Genomic DNA, 21,590 nt, shown 5'->3' with positions numbered 1-21,590 from the left:
TAAAGCTCGACCCAATATGGAATACTGTCTTCTAACCTTTAGTAGAAATGTCCTGAAGGCCTTAGGTCTTCAGAGCAAGAGACTCGTCAGCAGGAAGTTACTCATATATGTTCTTTCGAAGGTGGGCACTGAACAAACACTAAAAATAATGGTGGTGTCATCCTTCACTGAACCACCGGAACATGATTTATACAAAAGAGGAAAGCTAAGTTGGTTGGTACCGTAAAGCTCCAAACTATGCCCCCGAGCTCTGTTCTCTCACTCCCAGAGAAAATCACCAAAGTCAGACAATCTCTGTTCATTGGTGGAATGTTTACGGATGATTACTCTATCGAAATCTAATATTTTGCCCTGAATAGCATGGTCAGTAGTGCACAGCAATATAATTGAAACCAATGCCTTGATGATAAAAATGCTACCTAGGTTATATTTTCCTGTCGAGTCATGAGAGCTTCACGTTCAGGTTGGCATTGCAGACCCATATCCCGTTCCCCTGTAGATCAAGGTGGAAGAGTTCATGGGAGATTTAAATAGAACGCTCACTCTGAAGTCCAGCTGTTGATGCAAATTCTGGGTGGCAGAAAAACAGGAGACTGATCCATCCCGTTGAGTCGCTCTTAAGCCTCTTGATCGCTCTGCGATGATGGTCACGCGCCGGTGACAGTGAGTCGTCGAAACACAATCACGTGGCTGAACGCTATCCTTTGAGCCTGTTGCACAGAGAAAGGTGTTTGTAAAGACGTGCATAAAATAAGGTCCTTCTTTAAAGCGCAGAATATTATTTGGATCATGGCCATTTAGGGCTGAGTGCCCTGAACCTTCTTCGTAGTTCTAATTCTCCAAATAAATAATGTGTCTATATTACACTGCTTTCTGTCTGCTCAATGACACAGTGGCATGGATAAGAAAGCACATTTATTCTCAAAGCAGCGTGTGACAGAATCCCGACATCAATGGGACATTCGCGCATTCAGGCGCAGAAAAGAGTTTCAAAATTGGCAATTTGAAAATTGTTGAGAAAGCCCTCTAAAAAGTTTGCAATTGCAGGGAAATAATATGACATCATTTACACCTTTTTTTTAAAACTAAATCATACTGGGCCTAATTACAAGTTCGGAGGTGTGGGGAAAAAGGGGTGATACTGACACTTTTTGGTGGTGATACAATTACTGCCATTTCTCCCAGACTGCCGAGCTAAACTACAAGTTTGACTGCAAAGTGGATGATTTTCCTTCAGCATCATGCTGGAGAGAAATCTACCACAAACGTAATTCTGCCGAAATCCCTCTAAAATTGTGGATTAACACCACCCTACCACCACTTGCATTGCCGTGGCAAACTGATGGGATCAAGTGGTGTTAAAGGTTGGCTAGTTTGGCAGTAATTTGGCAGAATTACTGCCGAAATACTGCCAAACTCGTAATGAGGCCTGTCTTGTGGGAAGAACAGAGTTATGCTAAACTGGTGAGCAAGCTTGGTGGGTTGTACTCTCCGGCCAGAGGCTTAGCATTGATTCAGGGCCTCATCCTTCCCAAGTTGGTCAAATCATTGACCCCATTGAATATTCCTTCCACTGGGGCTCTAATGCCCAGGCAACTGGGGAATTATAGAAGTGCCTTCCATTGAAGTTGTCACTGCAATAACTAACAATATCTACTGGGTGAGGATGTCCATTAGTTTTACCCCTCTCTCAACCCCTATGGACATGGGCTCTGAAGATCCATGACCAGCGTGGGGGGAAGAAGAGGAAGGATATCTCGTGACTTACCAACATATGTCGTAATTTTATTGACATTAGCTGGATCCCAACCGAAGTTCGCCCAAAATAAGACCTGCAAAAGTCTAGGTTTATTTGATCGATATTTCCCCTATCTCTGCTGGCTCAATAATAATTCCTTATTTCAAGCTGGTGGAGATATGGAGCGGGTCAGATTTACCCGGGATGCCCCATGCAAATCCCAGCACTGCTGGACAACCCCCATACCCCCCACTTCATTCATTATGCCGCTACGTCTCCTTGCCACATATAGCACCAAGCCAACGGACCCAATTTCCTTGCGCTTCTTGTGTGGCCACCCCCTGTTTAGCCCGGTTTCTACGTGCCTTGCAGCTAGTGGTTTCTTCCCTATGCCACCCTTATCCTCCCAATGCTTCTCATCTTACTTTTAGGATTCTCTTCAACCTCCTTTCACCACCCCTCTCTTCACCGTCCCAGCCTGTCCTCAATGGCGACTGCCTTCTGTGCAGAGCCATATGAAGTGACACTGCAATGGCATTGCGTGTGGCTGCGCTGCTCCGCAGTGTCTTCATCTTTTGCCAACCCATCACTGGTTTCTTCAGCAACGTAGTGGCATATTCCAGATGGAAACGTCATTTTTAGAGACTTCCACTGGTGGCTGCCCCACCCCTGCTGGGGCTACCCAAAGATACGTTCTCTAGCTTTTTGCAGTAGTCCCACCTACCCCCAGGTGGTAAGGGGCATTTAATTTTCCAGAAAATAATTCTTGGACATCTTTTCTAATATCAGAGGGCAGAAAAATCATGTTATCTTGGCGGGAAATAACAGCACCTTTTCTTAAACACGTGTTCAGTTTCATGGAGGCGCTATATGAATACTGTATGATCTTTATTTCACCCATTGCTGAAAGCGTGCTTTAGGAATTGGGAAAGATGTTATGAGTGCCGTAATGCAATGTTGTGGCTGTGGAGGTTGAGTGAAGCATGATTATTTAGCCCAGCATAAATATAAGAATTATGAACGAGAAGCAAGTTCTGATGTGTCTTGTCCAAGGTATTTTGTGCGATCTGTTTCTTCGCTCTGTGGATGTAAGTGCTTATTTGCCAGTAGTAAGGATGCTTGGGCTCGCGCAGGATCACATAGAGTTTGGTGCAGGCATTCCAGGCGTGACACAGTCTCCTTTATTTTTGCACCCAGCTGCTGGAGTTGATCGCAAAGTCCCAGCTGACCTCCCTAAGTGGCATCGCGCAGAAGAACTACATGAACATTTTGGAAAAAGTTGTGCAGAAAGGTAAGAAAGTGGGAGCATGCCCTCATACCTCCTCCCCAGAAGTGCACACACAACACCCTGCACCAAACAACAGATAAGCTGTAAATGGAAGCAGCATTGTGATATGCAAGATACTAGTGTTTGTCAAGAAAGGGCTCCAAGACCATTAACAAAAGTACCCTGCCTGACCCCCAGCTCTGGCTCCATACACTACTTTTTGCCTTCTAGGGGAAAAGATCTTTTTATAAAGATCTTTAAAAAAAAATACATTGATTTAGAAAGATCGCCAGTGAGTGGGATACAACCACTAATGGCTAACAGTCATAGAGACTTGCTGCAGAAAAAAAAGCAGAGTTCGTGGATATTAACAAGTGGTGGCAGTCCAGGAGGATAGCTCAGCGGCAACGCGCTCACCTTAGTAGCAAGGCGACGCGGAGCAACACAGGTTTGATCCCTGGGTCGCAATTAGAAACCTCTGGGTATTAAGAGCGTTATAAATAACCAATTACAGTAACAATTTACAATAACGCATCAACCCTGCGGGATACTATGAAAACATTCCAGAGGGGACAAAGAATAGCTCATGTCTCAAAGAGAATGAGGGAAAGGGAAAATGACTGGAACAAAACGCAAAAGAAATGAGGAAATTCATGGGGGCATATCAGCAAGATCCATGCAAAGCAAATTTGTGGAAACTGAAGCGCCAAATGAATGAAGAATAAAGCGGAACAGAAGTCTATTGTAGCCACGTGAATGCCACCATTTGGGCACAGGGGGAAGAGGATTGAAAGATCTCAGCATACCATCTAGTGCTGAAAGAATATGATGATTGGAATAACTAGACAAGAATGGCCAGCTGCTGTAAGAGCAAGTGATATCTGCAGTGAGCTTGGATGCTCCACCGGAAGTAAAGAGATTCTTAGGTACGGTCCACATGCAAAAGCTGGACATGTCTCAGACCCAAGGCATGGATGGGCCAATGGCTTTACTCTGCAAGAATTATAGGCTGCACTGGAAGATCTGCTTAATGGTTAAACACCAGGGACGGTTACCATAGTTTCTATAAAAGATTTCACAGTTCCTTCTGGAAGTGTTCAGGCAAAACATAGAAGTTGAGAAATTACTTTTAATCAGGGGAAGGCTCTAAGCTATCATCCGCAAGGAAGGGAAACCCCAACTAGTTGCACGAGCTACAGGTTGCGCTCACTGATAAATGTGGATGCAAAGCTATATGCGAAGGTCCGGGCCAGCAGAATATTGAAGGTGGTGCAGCTCCTAGTCAAGAAGGATTCGTGGTAGGCAACGTTGATGAATATTGCTCTGATATTGGGGATCGGATGTCCCTTGACTCCCTTCTATTGGTTCTAGGATCAAGATACTCATGGCACAAGTTCAGCAATGAGCAGTTACTATGGCTAGTTAGGGCGGTCATGTGTGCAAAGAGCATCATCCTGCGGGTGTGGAAAGTTGACGGTCAGAGTGTCAGTGGCCATTTGGCTGGTGAATCTTCACAGGGGTGCAAGCTTGGAACTGTAGCATATATGAATGGCTAGATATGTGTTTGATATGTTTCATAAACAGCCTTCTTTTTTTACACTACCATAGCGCCCTACCTCTTTCCCTACTTCCGCAGTGCTTCCTCCCATCTACTTTTACCCACTCTCTGCTGCTTATGTCTTTCTTTCTCCCGGCATCGCTACAATAGCCCTTTTGTACTCTTGAACTACTTTTCCTTTGTACTTGGGCTAGAGAAAGAGTGTATTTTATATCTCGTAATGATGTGCTGTTTTAATCAAAACAATAGAAAATAGAAACAACTAAAAAAGAAAAAGGACATTTTTGGGGGGCTTTATGCAGAAGAGGGGAATGCTGTACCGAAATTTGTGGTTAAAGGAAATTGTGCTTGTTAGGTAACGAAAAGAGAAATTATAACAATATTTCTTTAGGGGGCTGAAGGGGGTGAGTAGTGAAGTCTTTTTTGGGCGAGTTGGGAGGACACCAATGGGAAAACCATGTTATTTTTGAAGCTTGTAAAGAATGTGGCTGGTGTTTACTAAGACCTTGGGGAGAGGTGCCATGGTCTGCAATGGAAGCACGTGTTGTTATTGGTGAGCTAGTACCACTCGCGGTTTAGTTATAGGAAGTTCCGTGCCGCTTCATTCTCCTATTTCAAGAAACCTATCCTGAAAAAGTCTAGCGGCACTCTGCTGGGGAATATGTGCCTATCCAAAGCAAGTATGCTCCTAGGCAGCATACTAGATGTGGTGGATTGTCAGTTGAAGACCCCTTCTTGTGAACTTGGGGTCTCAATTTCTGTGGGTTGGTGGAGCTTTGTATACCTGCATGCACAACTTGGTTACAAGTAACCTGTTTAATCTGCTTTCACCCCTAGTCCTTGAAGACCAGCAGAATATTCGACTTATCAAGGAGTTGCTTCAGACACTCTACACGTCCCTTTTCTGCCTAGTCCAGAGGGTGGGCAAGTCGGTTCTGGTCGGAAACATTAACTTCTGGGTGTACAGAATGGAAACCATTGTTCACTGGCAGCAGCAGCTGAGCAATATCCAGATCACACAGGTAAGATGGATGGCTGCTTTTCGCTATGCTGGCGCTTCATGGCTGCATCCATCGCTGTTGTGCCCACGGCATCATAAGTGTAGCCTGAATGTCCCGCTGTGACTATAAACTCAAATGGCAGGTCATGGAGACTAGACACTAAATAGTCAATGATTTGTTTATAAATGTATTCAATATTGTGTCTCAGACGATACTGTATGCACTGCATCATGTCTCGACGCTTCAGTGACAGTCCTATTCCTTGGTTCTGTTGCGACCGCTTCGCCGGGGTGTGCACCTGGCACAGTGGCACTCTTTGACTAAAGGTGTGTTCATGCTGATCAATCGCAACCCATGATTAAACACTTAAAGATGGAGGCCACTGATGCAGAGCTACTTGCAGAAGTAATATCCCAAGTGTCAACTCTGCTACTGCTGCAACAATTGTGCATGCTCAATTTCTGTGCATAATTGCCCAATGTTACATTTCTTTATCACAGTATATTTTGTTTTCAAGAGTAGCGTAACTCAATTGTATACGTATTACGTACGTGGTTTTTCATTATTAGTAATTCTTTTAATTTCACGTTTCCACAATTGTGTTCTTAACCACAGTTGCGTTGCATCCAACTAACTGTTGAATCGTGTTTTGCACAATATCACTGTTGCATTTCTGTTTTGATGAAGAAAGCGCACCTTTTTACCATGATTGGGATCTGGGCCAAACTCCAGGAATCCCTTTGAGTAAAGTCTGATCCTCTTTTACTTTAAAAAGCACTTAAAGCCATCATTTCATCCCTACCTCCAATTGTAATCTGTAAGTGGTGATGCCCAGCAATGCTATTTAGCTCTTGAATGCGCTATAGTGCTGTAAGATTCTTAGCGCTTTATGGGCATAACTTTCTCACTACTTTGCAGCGGTAGAACAGAACAGGTCGTGTATGCTGTTCAAATACACAACTCCCCAAAATCCCCCCTGAGAAAACCTCTCTTAAGTTCACACCCCACATCACAAACATCTTTTCCAAATCCCAACACAGGTCAAACCCACCCCAACTCACTACAGAAGTGGGTGCCCATGGCTTCTCACCACTGAATCCCACACATAGGTACCCTCTGCCCTCTTTAATGATGTAGGCATTCCCATGCTCGCGATTTCAACTGCACCCCACCTTACTAGCTGCAAGCTCCTTGCACACTTGTGCAAAATGCCACCCTGCGGCACAGGAAACCTTTAGGAGTTAATACGGTAGGGAATGGAAACCCTCCTCTGTAAGGACTAGCACATGGAGTTGGGCAACTAAAAAGGAAAGTGTTTCGGGGAAGAAATGAGCACACACATGTAACTTATATTGTTAAGTTAGTGAATATGAAACCACGAGCAGTTAACCTTTCACATTGTGTGTTTCATTGCGGTTTGTTAATTTGTGAAATCCAACTGTACATGCTCCTCTCTGCCTTTACGCAGTTAAAGACAACTGTGCAGCTTGTCTGCTAAATTCAGACGGACTGTTTTGAATGAGGCTAATAACAGAGAATGTGGACTGCACCCTGATTGGCCGAGAGGAGAGCTATGATGGAATCCACGTGTTAATTAAAGTACAGATATAAATTACAGCATAGCAATATTGCACTGTGGTCTCCATGAAGAAATGGGGCGCAATCTGTTTAATGCTCCCCTAAACCTGTAAAATCCTTGATGTCAGGTCTGAAATCCTGATTGAATGGTTCAGTGAACAGGTGTGTCCAGAGTGGTGGAATGGAAACCCGTGTTTTACTTGTGAAGCTGGCCTGATGTGCGTCTCAATTGCTTGCCCGTGTCCATCAAGCATAGGACCAGTGCAACACATTGAATCCCTTTCAAAACTTAATTTAATTTCTTTTACGTTTTTTTTCCAAATCGTGCTTCACCAACATCTATTTGAAAAAGGGTCCTGTGTTGTATTGTTCGCCTGTTTTAAATGTGCAATGCTTCTCTTTTCAGCCGCCCTTGAAGGGGATGATCTTTACGGAGCTGCCCCTGTGTTTGCAACTCAACATCATGCAGCGGCTGACAGATGGCAGGGACATTGTGTGCCTTGGCCAGGTGTCTTCTCATCTCCAAGTGCTCAGTGAAGACCGCCCCCTCTGGAAAAAGCTCTGCCAGTATCACTTCACTGAACGACAGGTATTTTAATCCCCTCGCCAATCCACTCGCCAACAACGGGATCGTTTTAAGGTCTCAGCTGCTCAGGTTTCCAATTCTCTGTTTGCACATGTTCTACTTTTCCTAAGCATGATGCAGATGAAAGAATTCCTCCAGAATCTTAGGCAGCCATTTTTAAATTTCAGCATAACCCTTTGTCTGCCCGCTATGCACCCCCGATGATCAATTCACAAAGAAATTGAAAGAAAAGGTTGCCTGTCTTTTTCCTGTTTTTACATTTATGTTTCCATGGCTTTCTGAGCTCTAGTCCTTATTTCATGTGTTTCTTTTCACTGTCTTACTTTCCTATGTGGTGTACCTGTTTTGCGTACATGTTCCTCTTCTTACCTGGGACTCAATCAGGACGTTGCCGCAACACGCCTTAAAAACTCCTGGAATTGCATTAGTGCTAGTGATCTTGAAGGCCCTTACGGCTGGCCTGTTCTCTTGGATGGCTCTATAACTTGAAGAATGTCACGGTTTAGTGCCCTAGAGCACGGACAGTGAAATGTCAGTACAAACGGATTTTAAAATGAATTGAAGTTAAAACCTACTCTAATGGCTATCTGTTCCTTAGATTCGCAAACGACTTATTCTGTCAGACAAAGGGCAGTTGGATTGGAAGAAGATGTACTTCAAACTTGTACGATGCTACCCCAAAAAGGAGCAGTACTGTGACACACTGGAGCTCTGCAGACACTGCCACATACTGTCCTGGCGGGTGAGTGTGATGTTTCTGCAAACCAAAAATCATGCAGCTTCCATTTTGAATCTTTAACTTAATTCTCCATGTCTGTTCCTGTGTATGTTTAGGGGATCCAGAGGAGCCCTATATACACACATCGCATAAACCTATCCCCACCTATTCTTTCGTTCATTCTGTCCTGCGAGGTTTTTTGATGGGTATGGGCTTTCATATTGTTGTGGGCAAAATGACTGGCTATCCTAAGCATATCCTCACACAAGATTCCAGTGGTGCTCCTCTGGTGCTGGATGGCACCGTGTGATCTGCAGAACATATTGTAAGTCAAAGACTTATCAATGAGGAATTTAATTCAAGGGGAAAAAAGCGCACTTTCAACTCTTTTACATAAATTGTTCCCTCTGAACCAAATTTGAAAACATTTCATCTATGACTGTAGTAGTAATATGCTTGGTATAGAATGCAAGTCTTACCTAGCATGAAATTGTCCAGTATGTCTGCAGCGCTTTTCCAGAAATCGTAGTGAAATGATTGCATCAGTAGTGTGTAAGCAATGGTTGGAGACTGCCTACCCACAGGTAAATGTGGGAGTCCAGTTAGTGTAAAATTCGGGCGATTCACGAAGAGGTTGCTATGAGTAACTCTGATTCATCCCTGACGAGGTTTAGTTCAAGGGTATTTGATTCACAATAATGTTACTCTGACTTCCAATAGACAGAGATCCAGAGGAGTTATTTAGTCAGGAGTAAGTCTTAGATCATAAAATCTTTGTGAATGAAATGGCCCTCTCCTGTTTTGAGTCATGGGTAAGTTGGAGTAGCATTTTGTGAACTTGCCCAAAGGTGTTAAGATTGCCACGTCGGTTTTAGTTAGTAAAACTGGATTTTCTCCAACTGATCACATACAAGAGTCCCGTCTGAGCATCACCCCAGCTATCACTCTTATCGCTCATGATCACCAATTAATTGCCTCAGCTTTGATAAAGGGCATGAAACATATGATATATTTTATTTATATCGCGCCCATACACAAGTGTTTCAGGTCGCGACGAGGCAAGGGAGGGGTACAGGAGAGGACAAAACAAGTGCAAGGGTTGCCAGGAGGCAGTGCGGGTATGCGGCTGGGTGGACAGGGATCGGGGCCCGAAATCAGAGGGCAGCCAGGTGCCCAGTGCTGAAGCAGACAGAGATCAGCAGGGGAGGGGAAGAGAGAAGGCAAAAGCAAAGAAGGAAGGTCTTGAGGTGCTTCCAGAACCGGAGATGGTTCTCCTCAAGTTTCAGGGAGGCTGTTCCGGAGGGAGGCCCCAGCCGAAGACAGAGATCGACCCCCAGCGCGTTTCTTTGAGAAACAACTGACCCTGAGGGAGTTGGAGGTGGAGGAGCGAAGAGCTTGAGTAGGAAGGTATTTCCTAATGTGTCAGCAAAATGGTTTTTTCAATAATACAGATATCGTGTGCAAGTACCAAGGCATGGAGTCCTCATTCTAAACACTCTTCTGTCTAGTATTAATGGAGCGCTATTGCCTACACTGAAGCTTGAAAGAAGACACAACTTCCTTAAGTCCTCAATCTCATTCTTGAAAATGAAGCAGCACAGTGACAGTGCAGTATCCGCCTCCCTGCTGGGACACATGCAACCATGGAAGTATCATGCCAGACTCCTAAAAATACTTTTTTACCGTTCCCCCGAACGGACATAGAAAACCTCTGATTCCTAGAAATGTTTTTTTTACATGCATCGCTGCTGCTTATACTTTACAGTATTTCGTTCCGATCATTATTATCCTCCTGCTACAAAAAAACGATAGCGTGTGGCTCTGTGTGGGTTTTACCATAAGTAGTTCAACAGTTATCCTACATTATTGATCTAAGTCCAGGTCCAAATGTCTACTTATTAAAGACATGTTTACAATGGAAAAAGACCAGTACACACGGACGGCATGAAAAAGCAATGAATTGGGATTGTAAAAAAATAATTTAAATCTGTTCATTATAAAGTGCTAAAACGATGCACGCAAAGCAGGGGGACACACTTGCCGCAGTCGGACCTCGCCTCTTATCTCGGGTCCCATTGATGCTGGTACCACAGAATTTGGCAGCGATGAGTCCTGTAGCACAAGCTGCCGATCCCCACATTTCATGCCTCTACGTGAAACAGCGACGTCTGCAGCACGGTAGCCTAGTCTCTGTGCTGGGGCAGCCACTCAGTGGTGCTTCCGAAAGCTATTCTTCTAGTACGGTTTGCTACAAAATTGTTGTGGAAACTACATAGGGCCTGCCAGGATTTTTTGTGGGGTGTTAAAAAGAAACTAACAATTCTGAGATTCATATCGATGTGCAGCGTTAAAGCACTGTGCGGCTTTTGTTACCCGGACTTTGAAAACTACCACAAGGGGTTTTTGATCTATGGGATTTGATTGAACTGAAAAATAGAGAATGAAATGTTAACAAACCCAAAATACCAGAAAAAAATACAGATTTTAAATTTGTTTGAAGTGTTTTGGGGGGTTCCCCCCACAAGGCCCTGTTTCCCGATTGTTAAGTACCCCACCCCACATATCTTTTTTTATATTCTGTATTTTGTGAGTATTTTCTATTCGTTAAAATGTAATTCTCTATTTTCTATTAGGTAAAATCACTGGATACTGGGATTTTTGCTTAAAAAAAGCAGCTCATTATTTTGCAATGGAAGGGAATACAACTCCACTGTGGTTCACAATAGAGAGGGATGTGTTCCGTCCATATGAATTAGATAACCTATACTCGATGGGGAAGGATGCCACAAGTGAAAAACAAATTACCTCCCATCAATGCTACACGGGAAGCTCTGGTTACCTGGCTGGTTGAAAATAACCAAAATCTATGGTTGAGTCATGATGTGTCTCTATGGCACAATCCGGCACTCTAGATAGGGAACAAAACCTTAAACTGGCAGAGTAGGTTCATAAGAGGGGTGTTGCGGGTAGGTGATGTTTTAGGGGAAGAAAGAATTATGAGTTTTCCGGAACTTCGTCAGAAGTTTCACTTAGGGAAGGGAGAAATAGGACACTTTATGGAGTAACAGTCTCTGTTATTACAGAAACTCAATATGTTAGGAGACTAAACTGGAGTTGTGCAGACTCTTTGGCACACCACCACACATGGTATCTCATTTCTTAAATATGCTGCCTATGAAACCTTTGCATTTTGAATCCTGGGATAGGCTGAGGCAGACCTTGTTGGGTAAGAATTGGTGCCGTCACACTGTGTGAGGCTACACAAGACTTATCTGCCTGGTCTTGGTTAACCCAGCCTTTGGTATAGGTTTGTTCTACAGACGTTGGTAGTGTGACTGAGCAGCCAGGTCTATCTCAAAGGGGTAAATGTGAGCTGTAGTGCTGTACAAATGAAATCATCAATACAAGTTACACTTACACTCTCAAGGTTTCAATTATAAATATATTTATGTATTTACACATCAAGTTTTAGTTAAACATTCTTTAAAAAGACGTTTGTAACAATCAAGCAAACTTTGGAATCACTTTTCAAAATCAATAAAGTTGGTGAATACACTTTGGTTATGCTAATACATTTCTCCTACACCCTGAAGTGACTTCAATAACATGGATAGTATATTATATTAAACACCAATATACTTTTTAGATTCTGGGGTTCAGGAAGTAAGGGTTAGGGAAACATGTAAAGCTTAGAACATACTTTCTTATAATGTGAAGACAGTTTGAATCCCCTAATGAAATCGAGGTAAGCCTTTCCCAGCAGTAAAAAGCGTTCAACAAATTACAACCGATGAAGGGACAAGAAATGCCAAAGTCAATACATTAGAAGGGTGCCTTTAGGGAGCCTTTTTGGGCATCAGAACTATAGACTTTGTCCAGTTGACTTTGGCTCTCTTGGCTCCCTAAAGGCACCCTTCTAATGTATTGACTTTGACATTTCTTGTCCCTTCATCGGTTGTAATTTGTTGAACGCTTTTTACTGATGGGATAAAGTATTTCACAAAATCAGATAGTTCAAGAAAATCGCTGAAGGACCACAAGCTGTGCAAGGGGAGTTGGAAACAACTCAGAAAAAGGTAAGCCAATGCAATTCCCAAGTGAGAAAACATGACTTAGGGCAATAAGGTAAGTACCCCAAGCCCCCAAAGTACCTCTGGCTTGAAGAAAGCAGTCCAGCTGGAATCCGACTTGCTACAGCCAATAAGACCATTTATTTATTCATTTAATAATGACATAAACAACGGAATGAGATACAATAATACCAATGTACCGGGTAATACTTATTCAAATACATCATAACAGTTCAAATCCTCAAGGGGGGCAAAAGAGAAAGGTGAAAGATGAAAAGAGAAAAAGAAAGAGAAAAAAATAAACCTATAATATGACCAAAATAACTAAGCTTAAAGGTCATTAAATCCTCCCAAGATCATTTCATATTTATTAGGTTGATCTAGAATGTGACCAAAATAACTAAGCTTTTAAAGGTCATCAAATCCTCCCAAGATCATTACAAATTTATGAAGTTGATCTTTAGCGTTAAAGGCTTCCCATTCTCATTCTCTGCATCCAATCATCAACACAGGGGGAAGTGTCACGTTTCCAAAATGTATGAATATGTCTCCTAGCAAGAAGAAGGGCTCTACATATCCAAAACAGCTTTCCGCTAGATAATACCATTTTTGAGGGAAATAGGCCCAACACACCAAGAAGTGGGTCTCTTAGGAGAGAGAGAGACCCAAAACCAGGTCTATTCTCTGAAAGACACCATCCCAGAATAACTGAATCTTTCTACACAACCATAACATATGCAACGTGGTGCCCACCTCTTTTGCCATTCGAACAAACCTCCTCATTACACAACTTACACGACCGCATCTTCCAAGGGGAGCAGTTTACGTAATGATGAATTCTCTGTTGTGTATACCTTAGTTCTAAATCCACTTTGTATTTAATCGGACCTGTGCATACACAATTCCACAAATACACAATTCCATTCAATATCCGACAATGCGCAACCCAAATCTGATTCACAATTTCCTCTACCACATTGCGCTGTTAACTGAGATGTGGAAGGAGCAATTAACTTTTATAAGGTAGATACAGATAGAGGCATGGTCTTGAAGAGGTGCAAAATTGCAGGTGGATCATGCAATGCAGCATTCATTGGTGAAAAAAGTACTGCAAAGAGCTCCCTCAGAACATTATAACGACCGATTTCACTTTCAGTTGTATTTAAAATGCAAGAGCTCAAAGTCCACCATGTGTTGACCATCTTTGACCTGACAAATTCTCCAAATATTTGCTTTTTGCCATGAACTCCACGATGGAGTATAATTACCCTGTTTCACAGCCGGATTTTTCCAAAGACTGGAGTCTGCACACAGAAGATATTTTTCATCACGAATTTGATTACTTTTACGCCATTCTTTCACAACATGTTTTATAAATGGTGGAGTCGTATCAACCGGCAACCTTTTATCTGCAAACAGAACAACATCTAGGGGTGTGGGCGAAACAGACTCCATCTCAATTTAAATCCAGCCTGCAGAGTTAATTTAGTCAGCCATCAACCAATGATGCTGTGTTTGCAACGTAAATGTCCTAGGGTAACGTCTTATGTCTGGATAACCAAAACCACCCAGATGCACTGGTCTCTGAAGGACATTCTTTAGGATTCGGGCACAACCTCCTTCCCCCCAAACACATCTGTTCAAGGACTTAATAATGCTTAATAACAAAGCATTTGAGAGTGGAAGAGGGAGCATGCTAAATACATATATTAACTTTGGTAGTAAGGACATCTTCACTACGTTAACTTTACCACATAGGGTCAATTTTAATTTCTCCAATTTACAACACAATCTTTTTATTTCTTCAATTTTCAGGTGAATATTATTCACAAGCAGGGACTCAATATCTCTATTGACAGGAATGCCCAAATACTTAAGTCCTGAGTCTGCCCACATTTCACAGCCTACTCTTTCTTTCTCGATATAATGGAACAGACAGAATCAATTTGTTTTATTGACATTCTAAGTAATTCAGTCTGCCAAGAGTATTCCTTACAAACGAATTGGACAAAATGTCACTTGTTATCACTTTTAAGGGTTTATTAATGTTAAATCTTCTATATTTCTCAGCTTGTAATTCAAAATATCTGGAATGCTATTACTTTAGGTGTTGAAAATGTCCACAGGTGTTTTACTTGTTCAATGTGTTGATCTTTTTTTAGGGCACAGAGCACCCGTGCACAGCCAATAATCCAGAGAGCTGCTCGGTTTCCTTGACGCCACAGGACTTCATCAACCTGTTCAAATTCTGAACAGTCGGGCATCATTTAATTACTGCTGACTAATCTTCCTTGGACAATTTACAAGGCTGAGCTTGGACATTCAGCTGTAAATAGTGTAAATATAAACGATTAATGTCATTGTTGGCAGAATACGGAGTTAGGTGAAAGAGAGATGGTGAAATCCATTTGAAGCTAGTCCTGGACACACAAGGGGCAGCTCGTTGTTCATCAGGCAGTGCAACAAAACATTAAGGAAGTGCAGTGGAAATCATAATTAAACTATGGGATAGAGCGCAAGAAGGTAGATAATGTTCTCAGTGGTCAAATGGAGGATGTCTAATGGCCGAAGACAAAGACCAGTTGGATCAAATGTCACTTGTGCTCAAGCCATGCTAAGATGGCTCTGCGGGAATCGTCCATTCTGTCATTTACACACATGCTGAAGAAGAGGTTACATGCAGAAACCTTGAAAGCATCCCTGTGAAAGGTTGCATGCAGAAACATCGATGAAAGCATCCCTGTGAAAGGTTGCATGCAGAAACATCGATGAAAGCATCCCTGTGAAAGGTTGCATACAGAAACATCGATGAAAGCATCCCTGTGAAAGGTTGCACGCAGAAACATTGAACGCATGCCTGTGAAAAATCAACACCACAACTTTCAACTGATGAACCCGTTTCCAAGACATCTGAACCATTCAGAACTTGGTCCAAGGCACATTTTTTACAAAAAGCCACAACTACTTTCTACCTCGACAATATCACATGCAACATTTTTGTTTTCATGAATTCTGTTTATAGGTGTCATGTGAACCTTCTTTCCACAATTGAAAAAAGGGAAAATATGGATTTGTAAGCACATTTTAGAATAGTAATTTAAGCCATTCAGACATGTTATAGTGCTTACCATTTGCTCCTCTCTTTTTAGTTTGTTTTCTAAACTAAACTGTGAAAGATGTCTGGGTTAGAAGAGATGGGATTGTAGCAATGCTTGTGATTGCTCTTGACACAGCAATGTGTGTATTTCAAATCAAAAGACGTGAGGATGGCTTTCTCCTAAAGTAATTAATGGATGTTATCGAGCCCTAGATATAAGATCTGACCCATCTCGTTGCAGTGGCCGGTTCCCCTGGGTTTTTCGCCGCATTGTTTATGGGGGCAAGCATCCCAAAACCTCCAAGCCTCCCTTAAGACCTTACAAATCAAATGTTTGTATACCGCAACCCAGCCCCCCACAAAATAATGTTGTAACGAGGTGGGTGGGATCGGAGATGTAAACCTATGTCAGATATATGTATGTGTATATGTGATTACAGCCATTCCCTCACCTAAAATCGCTGCAGGTTGTGTAATTGCTGTGTTTAACTGATGCGGTGCCTTGAAAAGCTCTGGGATGGACATTAGACTGTTATATATCCATAGTCTTTTTTTCTTTTTAAGGCTGTTCTCTTACGCGTCCAGGTTTCCAAATAATGCAAATATTTGCAGTATATTCCATTCATGTCTTCATCTCCAAACAAATCCATACCTACGAAGACTGAGTTTTCATAATATATATGGTCTATATTGTGGATAATACATCACACCTGCTATGTAGTCAGTTTTGAGATTTCATCACATCACTTAAAATGCTTGGAATTGTAATGTTATTATAAAGCCAGGTGAGATTAAGGAGGGTAAAACATCTAATTAAAGTCCCCACTGTGACTTTGTTAGTAAGGAACCGGAAGTGCTGCAATTGTATTCTGCGAAAACCAAAGTTCTTAGTAACCGGTCTAGACACTGCATTGGGTTTTACACTCTGAAGAGTTGTCGGTGCTCGAAGTAATGGTGGAGCTTTGGAGAAGCACAGGAGAAGGGAGAAGAGGCTTAATGGCTCTGTAAGGTCTGTTCTCATTGGGTAACTGGTAATGTTATGGTTAGGCCGTCCCTAGTTATTGCACAGTGCATAGATAGCAGAAGCGTTTAAGTTTTTCAACATAAAGATTGAACCAGACTGCTCTGCCTCCAGTATCAAAGGCAACCATAATAGGCAAAGAAGAGACATTAGTGTATGAGCAGAGTTCTCAAGAAATAATTTTTTGCAAGCAATGGTCACACGTATAGATGTGTAACGTAGAGGGCACAGTATGCCCCAGTCTTTTCCTTGGGCCGGGAGGATAACTCAGGGGCAACGTATTTGTCTTGAATGCAAGACCATGAAGAGCAACAGAGGTTCAAATCCGGGTCCGACGCTTAGAGACTGGTCTCCAGTGTGATGTGCGTTATAAAAGATTGATTGATTAATTAATTAACTCGGCTCCAGGTCTGAGTCAGTAGGGCCAGAGTAATCCAAACTCTGAATGCATGCCACATAGGAAATCTCTTTTGCTGCCGCCCTTCAGTCCTTAGTCTGTATTGCGCTCTAGTCTCAATGGGCATGGGTAAGCAAGTAGTTGTGAGGTGATGAAGTATGTGTTTCGAGGTTGTGGTAAGAAACAGCATGTTATTTCCAGAGGAGAATAATCTTCTAAACCGGGCATTCTTACAGCACAAATTCCTTCCTTTGGAAGGAGCAGGCTGGGGCTATGGCAGTCCCCTCCTCGTGCAGTGCTTCTTGCGTTAGGACGGTGGGCACTGCCAGACCATTGAATCACTTGTGGATGTTCATGTTCTATCTCAAGTAGAGGAGGCGCCAAAGCCCTGTTCCTTTTGTTCATAGCAGTATGAGGGATGGTTGGCAAAGGGGGCAGTTATTTGGCACCTGACGCCTGATCAAATTTTCTATCAATTGAAATGGAGAGCTGGTTGTCTGAGGTTGGTCTATGGAGATAAAGGGCTTAGGTGGTTACAGAGCAACCCCTCCCTTCATCTTGCACTTTCCTATATGTACATATGAATAGATGATATAGTTCATAACCTAGCACGTTCTTAATACTGTGTACTGTCTGCAACATTTTGCAAATGTTCACTGTAAGGAAGCACAAGGTACGTGTATGCCTTAATGATGGAGAAGATGGCAACTTCTCAGAATGAGAATAGGTAGATTTTCAAAAGTTTTTTTTAAAAATGATTCCTTGTATGTCTTGGTTTGATTGTAATAAGTTGTTTGGTTTGCTTCGATTCCTTTTTTGTTAGTACGTTGCTGTGTGATAACTTTTAGAGCAGACCAAGAGTTAGCAAGGATGTGATTTATGGGTGAACGCCAACCCAAAGTTAATCTCTTTTTGTGACAGATTGGGTGCGCCAGATTTCTGGATGTCTGGGATGAAAGTGGGCGTAGATATGAAATGAGCTGCAGCTATTACAAGAAATCCTGCGCACATTGAAGGGCAATGCTTTGAAAGCAAAAGTGAAAGAATTGCTGATGTCTCAGTTTACCATAACAAGGGCAAGCATTGAGCTTAATATTCATGCTGTCCTCAGTTGTTCATAAATGTGAGGCTTGGACAAGAGTTTATAATATATGCTGGGGCACAGCCAGAATGACTTTTGAACCATGGACAGACTGCAAGCAGATCTTAGGTTCATATATAGAAAAAGCAACAGCTATCAACTGGGTCCCAGTGTCCTAGTAAATCATGGCGTAAAGATGCAGGCTCCATCTTTTGGCCTATCTCGCAGTGTTCCAGGGATTCCCAAAGATGCTTCAGAATATAAATAATGCTTGTATCTATTATGGACCCACATCGTTAGGTGTTCGATATGAGCATCCACTCACCCGAAAAATACTAAACATCCGTTTTCTGTGTTGCTCTATGTCAAGCGTTCCATTTGATCGGGTACTGCTGGGGTATTTCAATCGGCCATATTCTATAGGTTTTGGGCCACAAAGTGATCCCTGACCTCAGCACCTGACATATCAAAGTGGGAGATGCACAAAGTGGATCACCCTTAACAATGGCAAAGAATGAGAAGGTGAACCTTGATTGCTGGAGTAACTGAATGGAAGTCATGTCAGATAACCTTCTTAAAGTAAAACTCCTTCCTGAAATGACTGTCTACAGAGCCATATTACTGGAAAAGGCCCCTAAGCAGGAAAGTATTTAAAAAGCTGGAACAATTGTGAAAGGTCTGGCGATCTAAAGTTGTACCGTGCCAGATATAAGTAGAGGGACGTCCTTTTCTGGTTTTATTACTTGCATTGTGAAGCATCTGGGCTATAATTCAAGGATAAAACGCAGGGATGAGTGAGAACTTGCGCCTGAAATGGAACAGCTTGAGATCCGTGGCTGTGATTTTTTTTGTTTTGTTTGTGCAAAATAGAAGTGTACTAGGAAAGTACTGCGACCCAGTGGGCTTCACTAACCTTTTGTCTGGTCAGTTCATTTACTGCTTGCTCTCATGGGACAGATTAGCAAACATCTGCACTGGTGTGAAATGTGGAGCAAATGCACTGATGAGCGCCTTCGTTCTTCCAGAGTAATGGGAATGGGGGAGTATCAGTGCTACACATCAAGCCTGGGCCATATTACATAAGTATTTGAACATGGGCAAGACAATGAAGGAGGTGTATCATTTGTTTCTGTTCACATAAAGAGGAGCAAATCAAATGGGGGGCTCTTTTTCATACACACTCTGCCATTTGCTCTCGTGTTAATCAGCTAATTGAGTTTTGCAAACTGTTTTCTGAGATATGGATGGTGGCACGCCCTGTTTGCACCATTCTCTATAGCTGTAACAACACACATTTCCGCTACATGTTTTTCACCCGTGCAGCGTTTGTTATTTTGTATCCGTGAGTATTGAATTTGTTGCAAAATTGGAATTGTAGTATAATCTTGGCAACACGTGAAGCTGTGTCCTTGGTCTGCAATTTGTAGCAATCAGGATGTTTCGGGCTACGACTCCCATGAACCCACACCATTGACTCTGATGACAGGGCTGATGGGAGTTGTTGTCCAACACATCTGGGGAGCCAAAGGTTACAGGCCCCAGGTTTAGGGAAATACATGTGCGGTTTCATTTCCAAAAGTGATAACACTTCTAAATCCTTAATTTTTGTTTAAAGTTTGAGTGCATATAGTATGCCCTTGTATACAGTTATATAGTATTGGAAATATCAAATGAGTTGTATTGTGTTTTTAAAATTGTTTTTTACAATGCTTTCACCTTATTAAATGGTACAACATGGCTATGACTACATATGGCATTTGCACACAAACTTCACCTTATCTGGTTCTCTTTATTTGTATATAAAACTATTGTATTTATATATAGCAATTGCAAAGGTTTTGAAGTTAGTTCATAATTGTGTGCAAGGGTGGTGAAGTAACAGCAGCTGTGTCTGTCTGCTTTTGCAACTCATGCATTCACACTTTATTACATTTGCACAAGTCATCTGATGCTTTAGGCACACCAACGTAACGTAAATGTTTGGCATGTAGGCACGTCACTTGACAAGGACCAGAAACTTTGTTAACACTGCAGCGCACACTGAACCTTTCCCAAGGTTAATATGCTTTTATCGTTAGCTAACATGAGAGATTGCAACAGTTTGTATTTCACATTTTAGCACTGTACAGACATAGGCGTAAAGAATTGCTGACCTTAAAGCAATGTACTATTAATTTTAGGGAATTAAAGATCAATATAGAAATTATCTTCATTGCAATGAAAGAGTTGTGAGTGTGTGAGTATACCATATTGGGAGTATTCAACACACAAAATTAACATTGCAAGAGGTGACACAATTAAATGATGCTATTAAATCCAAAGTACCTTGACTGCCTCTACACTCCTTTCCCTGGGGGATATTTTGCTCAAATCAGCATTCATTCATATATTTGAAGAGGTGGGAGTGGCACAAGTTCATTTAAAAAGTATTATTTTACCCTTGCTTACATTAAAAGCTAAATGTCAGACTCGTCATTGATCTTTATCTTGTCAATTTGTGATGCCTCATTCCAAGAACAGATGGCATGTCTCAGAAGTTCAGAATCAGATATTCTGCTTAAGTAGAGAAAGTAAGATAACTAGAGCAAATATTTACCCGTGGAAGCAGGCTAGTAAAGAAAAAGACCAAGGTGGACTATCCACCATGCAGTATTGTCCCCTGAAAGTATGACTGACAGCTGAAAGTTTTTCTGTCAAATAACTCTCTGATCAATGTTAGCGTTCTGGTCATAGAAGAGCAATATTACCCAGCGAAACACTTATTCCTGTAAGAGGGGCTTCATCAGTCATGAATTTAGATATCATTGTTTCTTGTTGGTCACCTTTTAAGTCTCCAGTATTGCGGTTTACGCCAGGACATTTTTAATCTGATGAATAGGGCAGGATCACTGAAAATTAAACCTGCCTGTTTAACATTTCACTTTTCGTCTGTGCACATTGTACCGCCACTGTGATCTTCTCCCAGGACAGAATCCATAGAAATGACTGATATTCTGCATGTGAAACGTTAACTAAACGGAGATTCTTTTTGTACAAGGCTGTGAAATATTTCAGTTCATTTTGTAAGATGTTTTGACACCGGTTTTCAATAAAAATGACCTTTTTTCAAGCAAACTTCTGTTTCATTTGTTGTTACCATGGAATGAATGCATAAATGAGTTTCGATGAGTTGTGCAGTTACTAAACATCTGGGACATTATTCAAAGGAGCTTGGTCACTTGCCCCATGTGTGATGTGAACCCTGCACTTCGATATTAAAGAAGGCACCCAAAAAGTCCCTTCTATAATAATCAGTGCAGCGCCATTTCATCAACATCCCGTATTGAAGGGTGGGCATACACTCATTCTCACTGGAGTGCAGAACCTGCAAACTAGGGAAAATACATTGGCACCAATAAAGGTTCCCATTGCGAAATCTGCTTATGTGCAAAGTCAATCCTGAGAGCGTGCATAATCTCGGACTTGTATCCTTTTTGGG

General features: G+C 42.0%; 1 protein-coding gene across 1 annotated transcript in view; it reads left to right on the top strand.

The window, feature by feature from the left end:
• FBXO32 (F-box protein 32) overlaps positions 1 to 21,226 on the top strand; it is a 50,270-nt gene extending 29,044 nt beyond the window's left edge. Inside the window, exons 5-9 of the mRNA XM_069621586.1 lie at positions 2,936 to 3,029; positions 5,401 to 5,585; positions 7,549 to 7,731; positions 8,327 to 8,470; positions 14,679 to 21,226. Of these exons, the coding sequence (XP_069477687.1) occupies positions 2,936 to 3,029; positions 5,401 to 5,585; positions 7,549 to 7,731; positions 8,327 to 8,470; positions 14,679 to 14,768 (696 nt within the window). The 3' untranslated portion in view covers positions 14,769 to 21,226. The remainder of the gene's footprint in view (positions 1 to 2,935; positions 3,030 to 5,400; positions 5,586 to 7,548; positions 7,732 to 8,326; positions 8,471 to 14,678) is intronic.
• The last annotated feature ends 364 nt before the right edge of the window (positions 21,227 to 21,590 follow it).

This window comes from Ambystoma mexicanum, chromosome 5q (assembly GCF_040938575.1).
Source record: "Ambystoma mexicanum isolate Mex_15411 chromosome 5q, UKY_AmexF1_1, whole genome shotgun sequence".
NCBI classification, from domain to species: Eukaryota; Metazoa; Chordata; class Amphibia; order Caudata; family Ambystomatidae; genus Ambystoma; species Ambystoma mexicanum.
The sequence above is the reverse complement of the archived record's forward strand: the minus strand, read 5'-3'. Positions and strand labels throughout refer to the sequence as shown.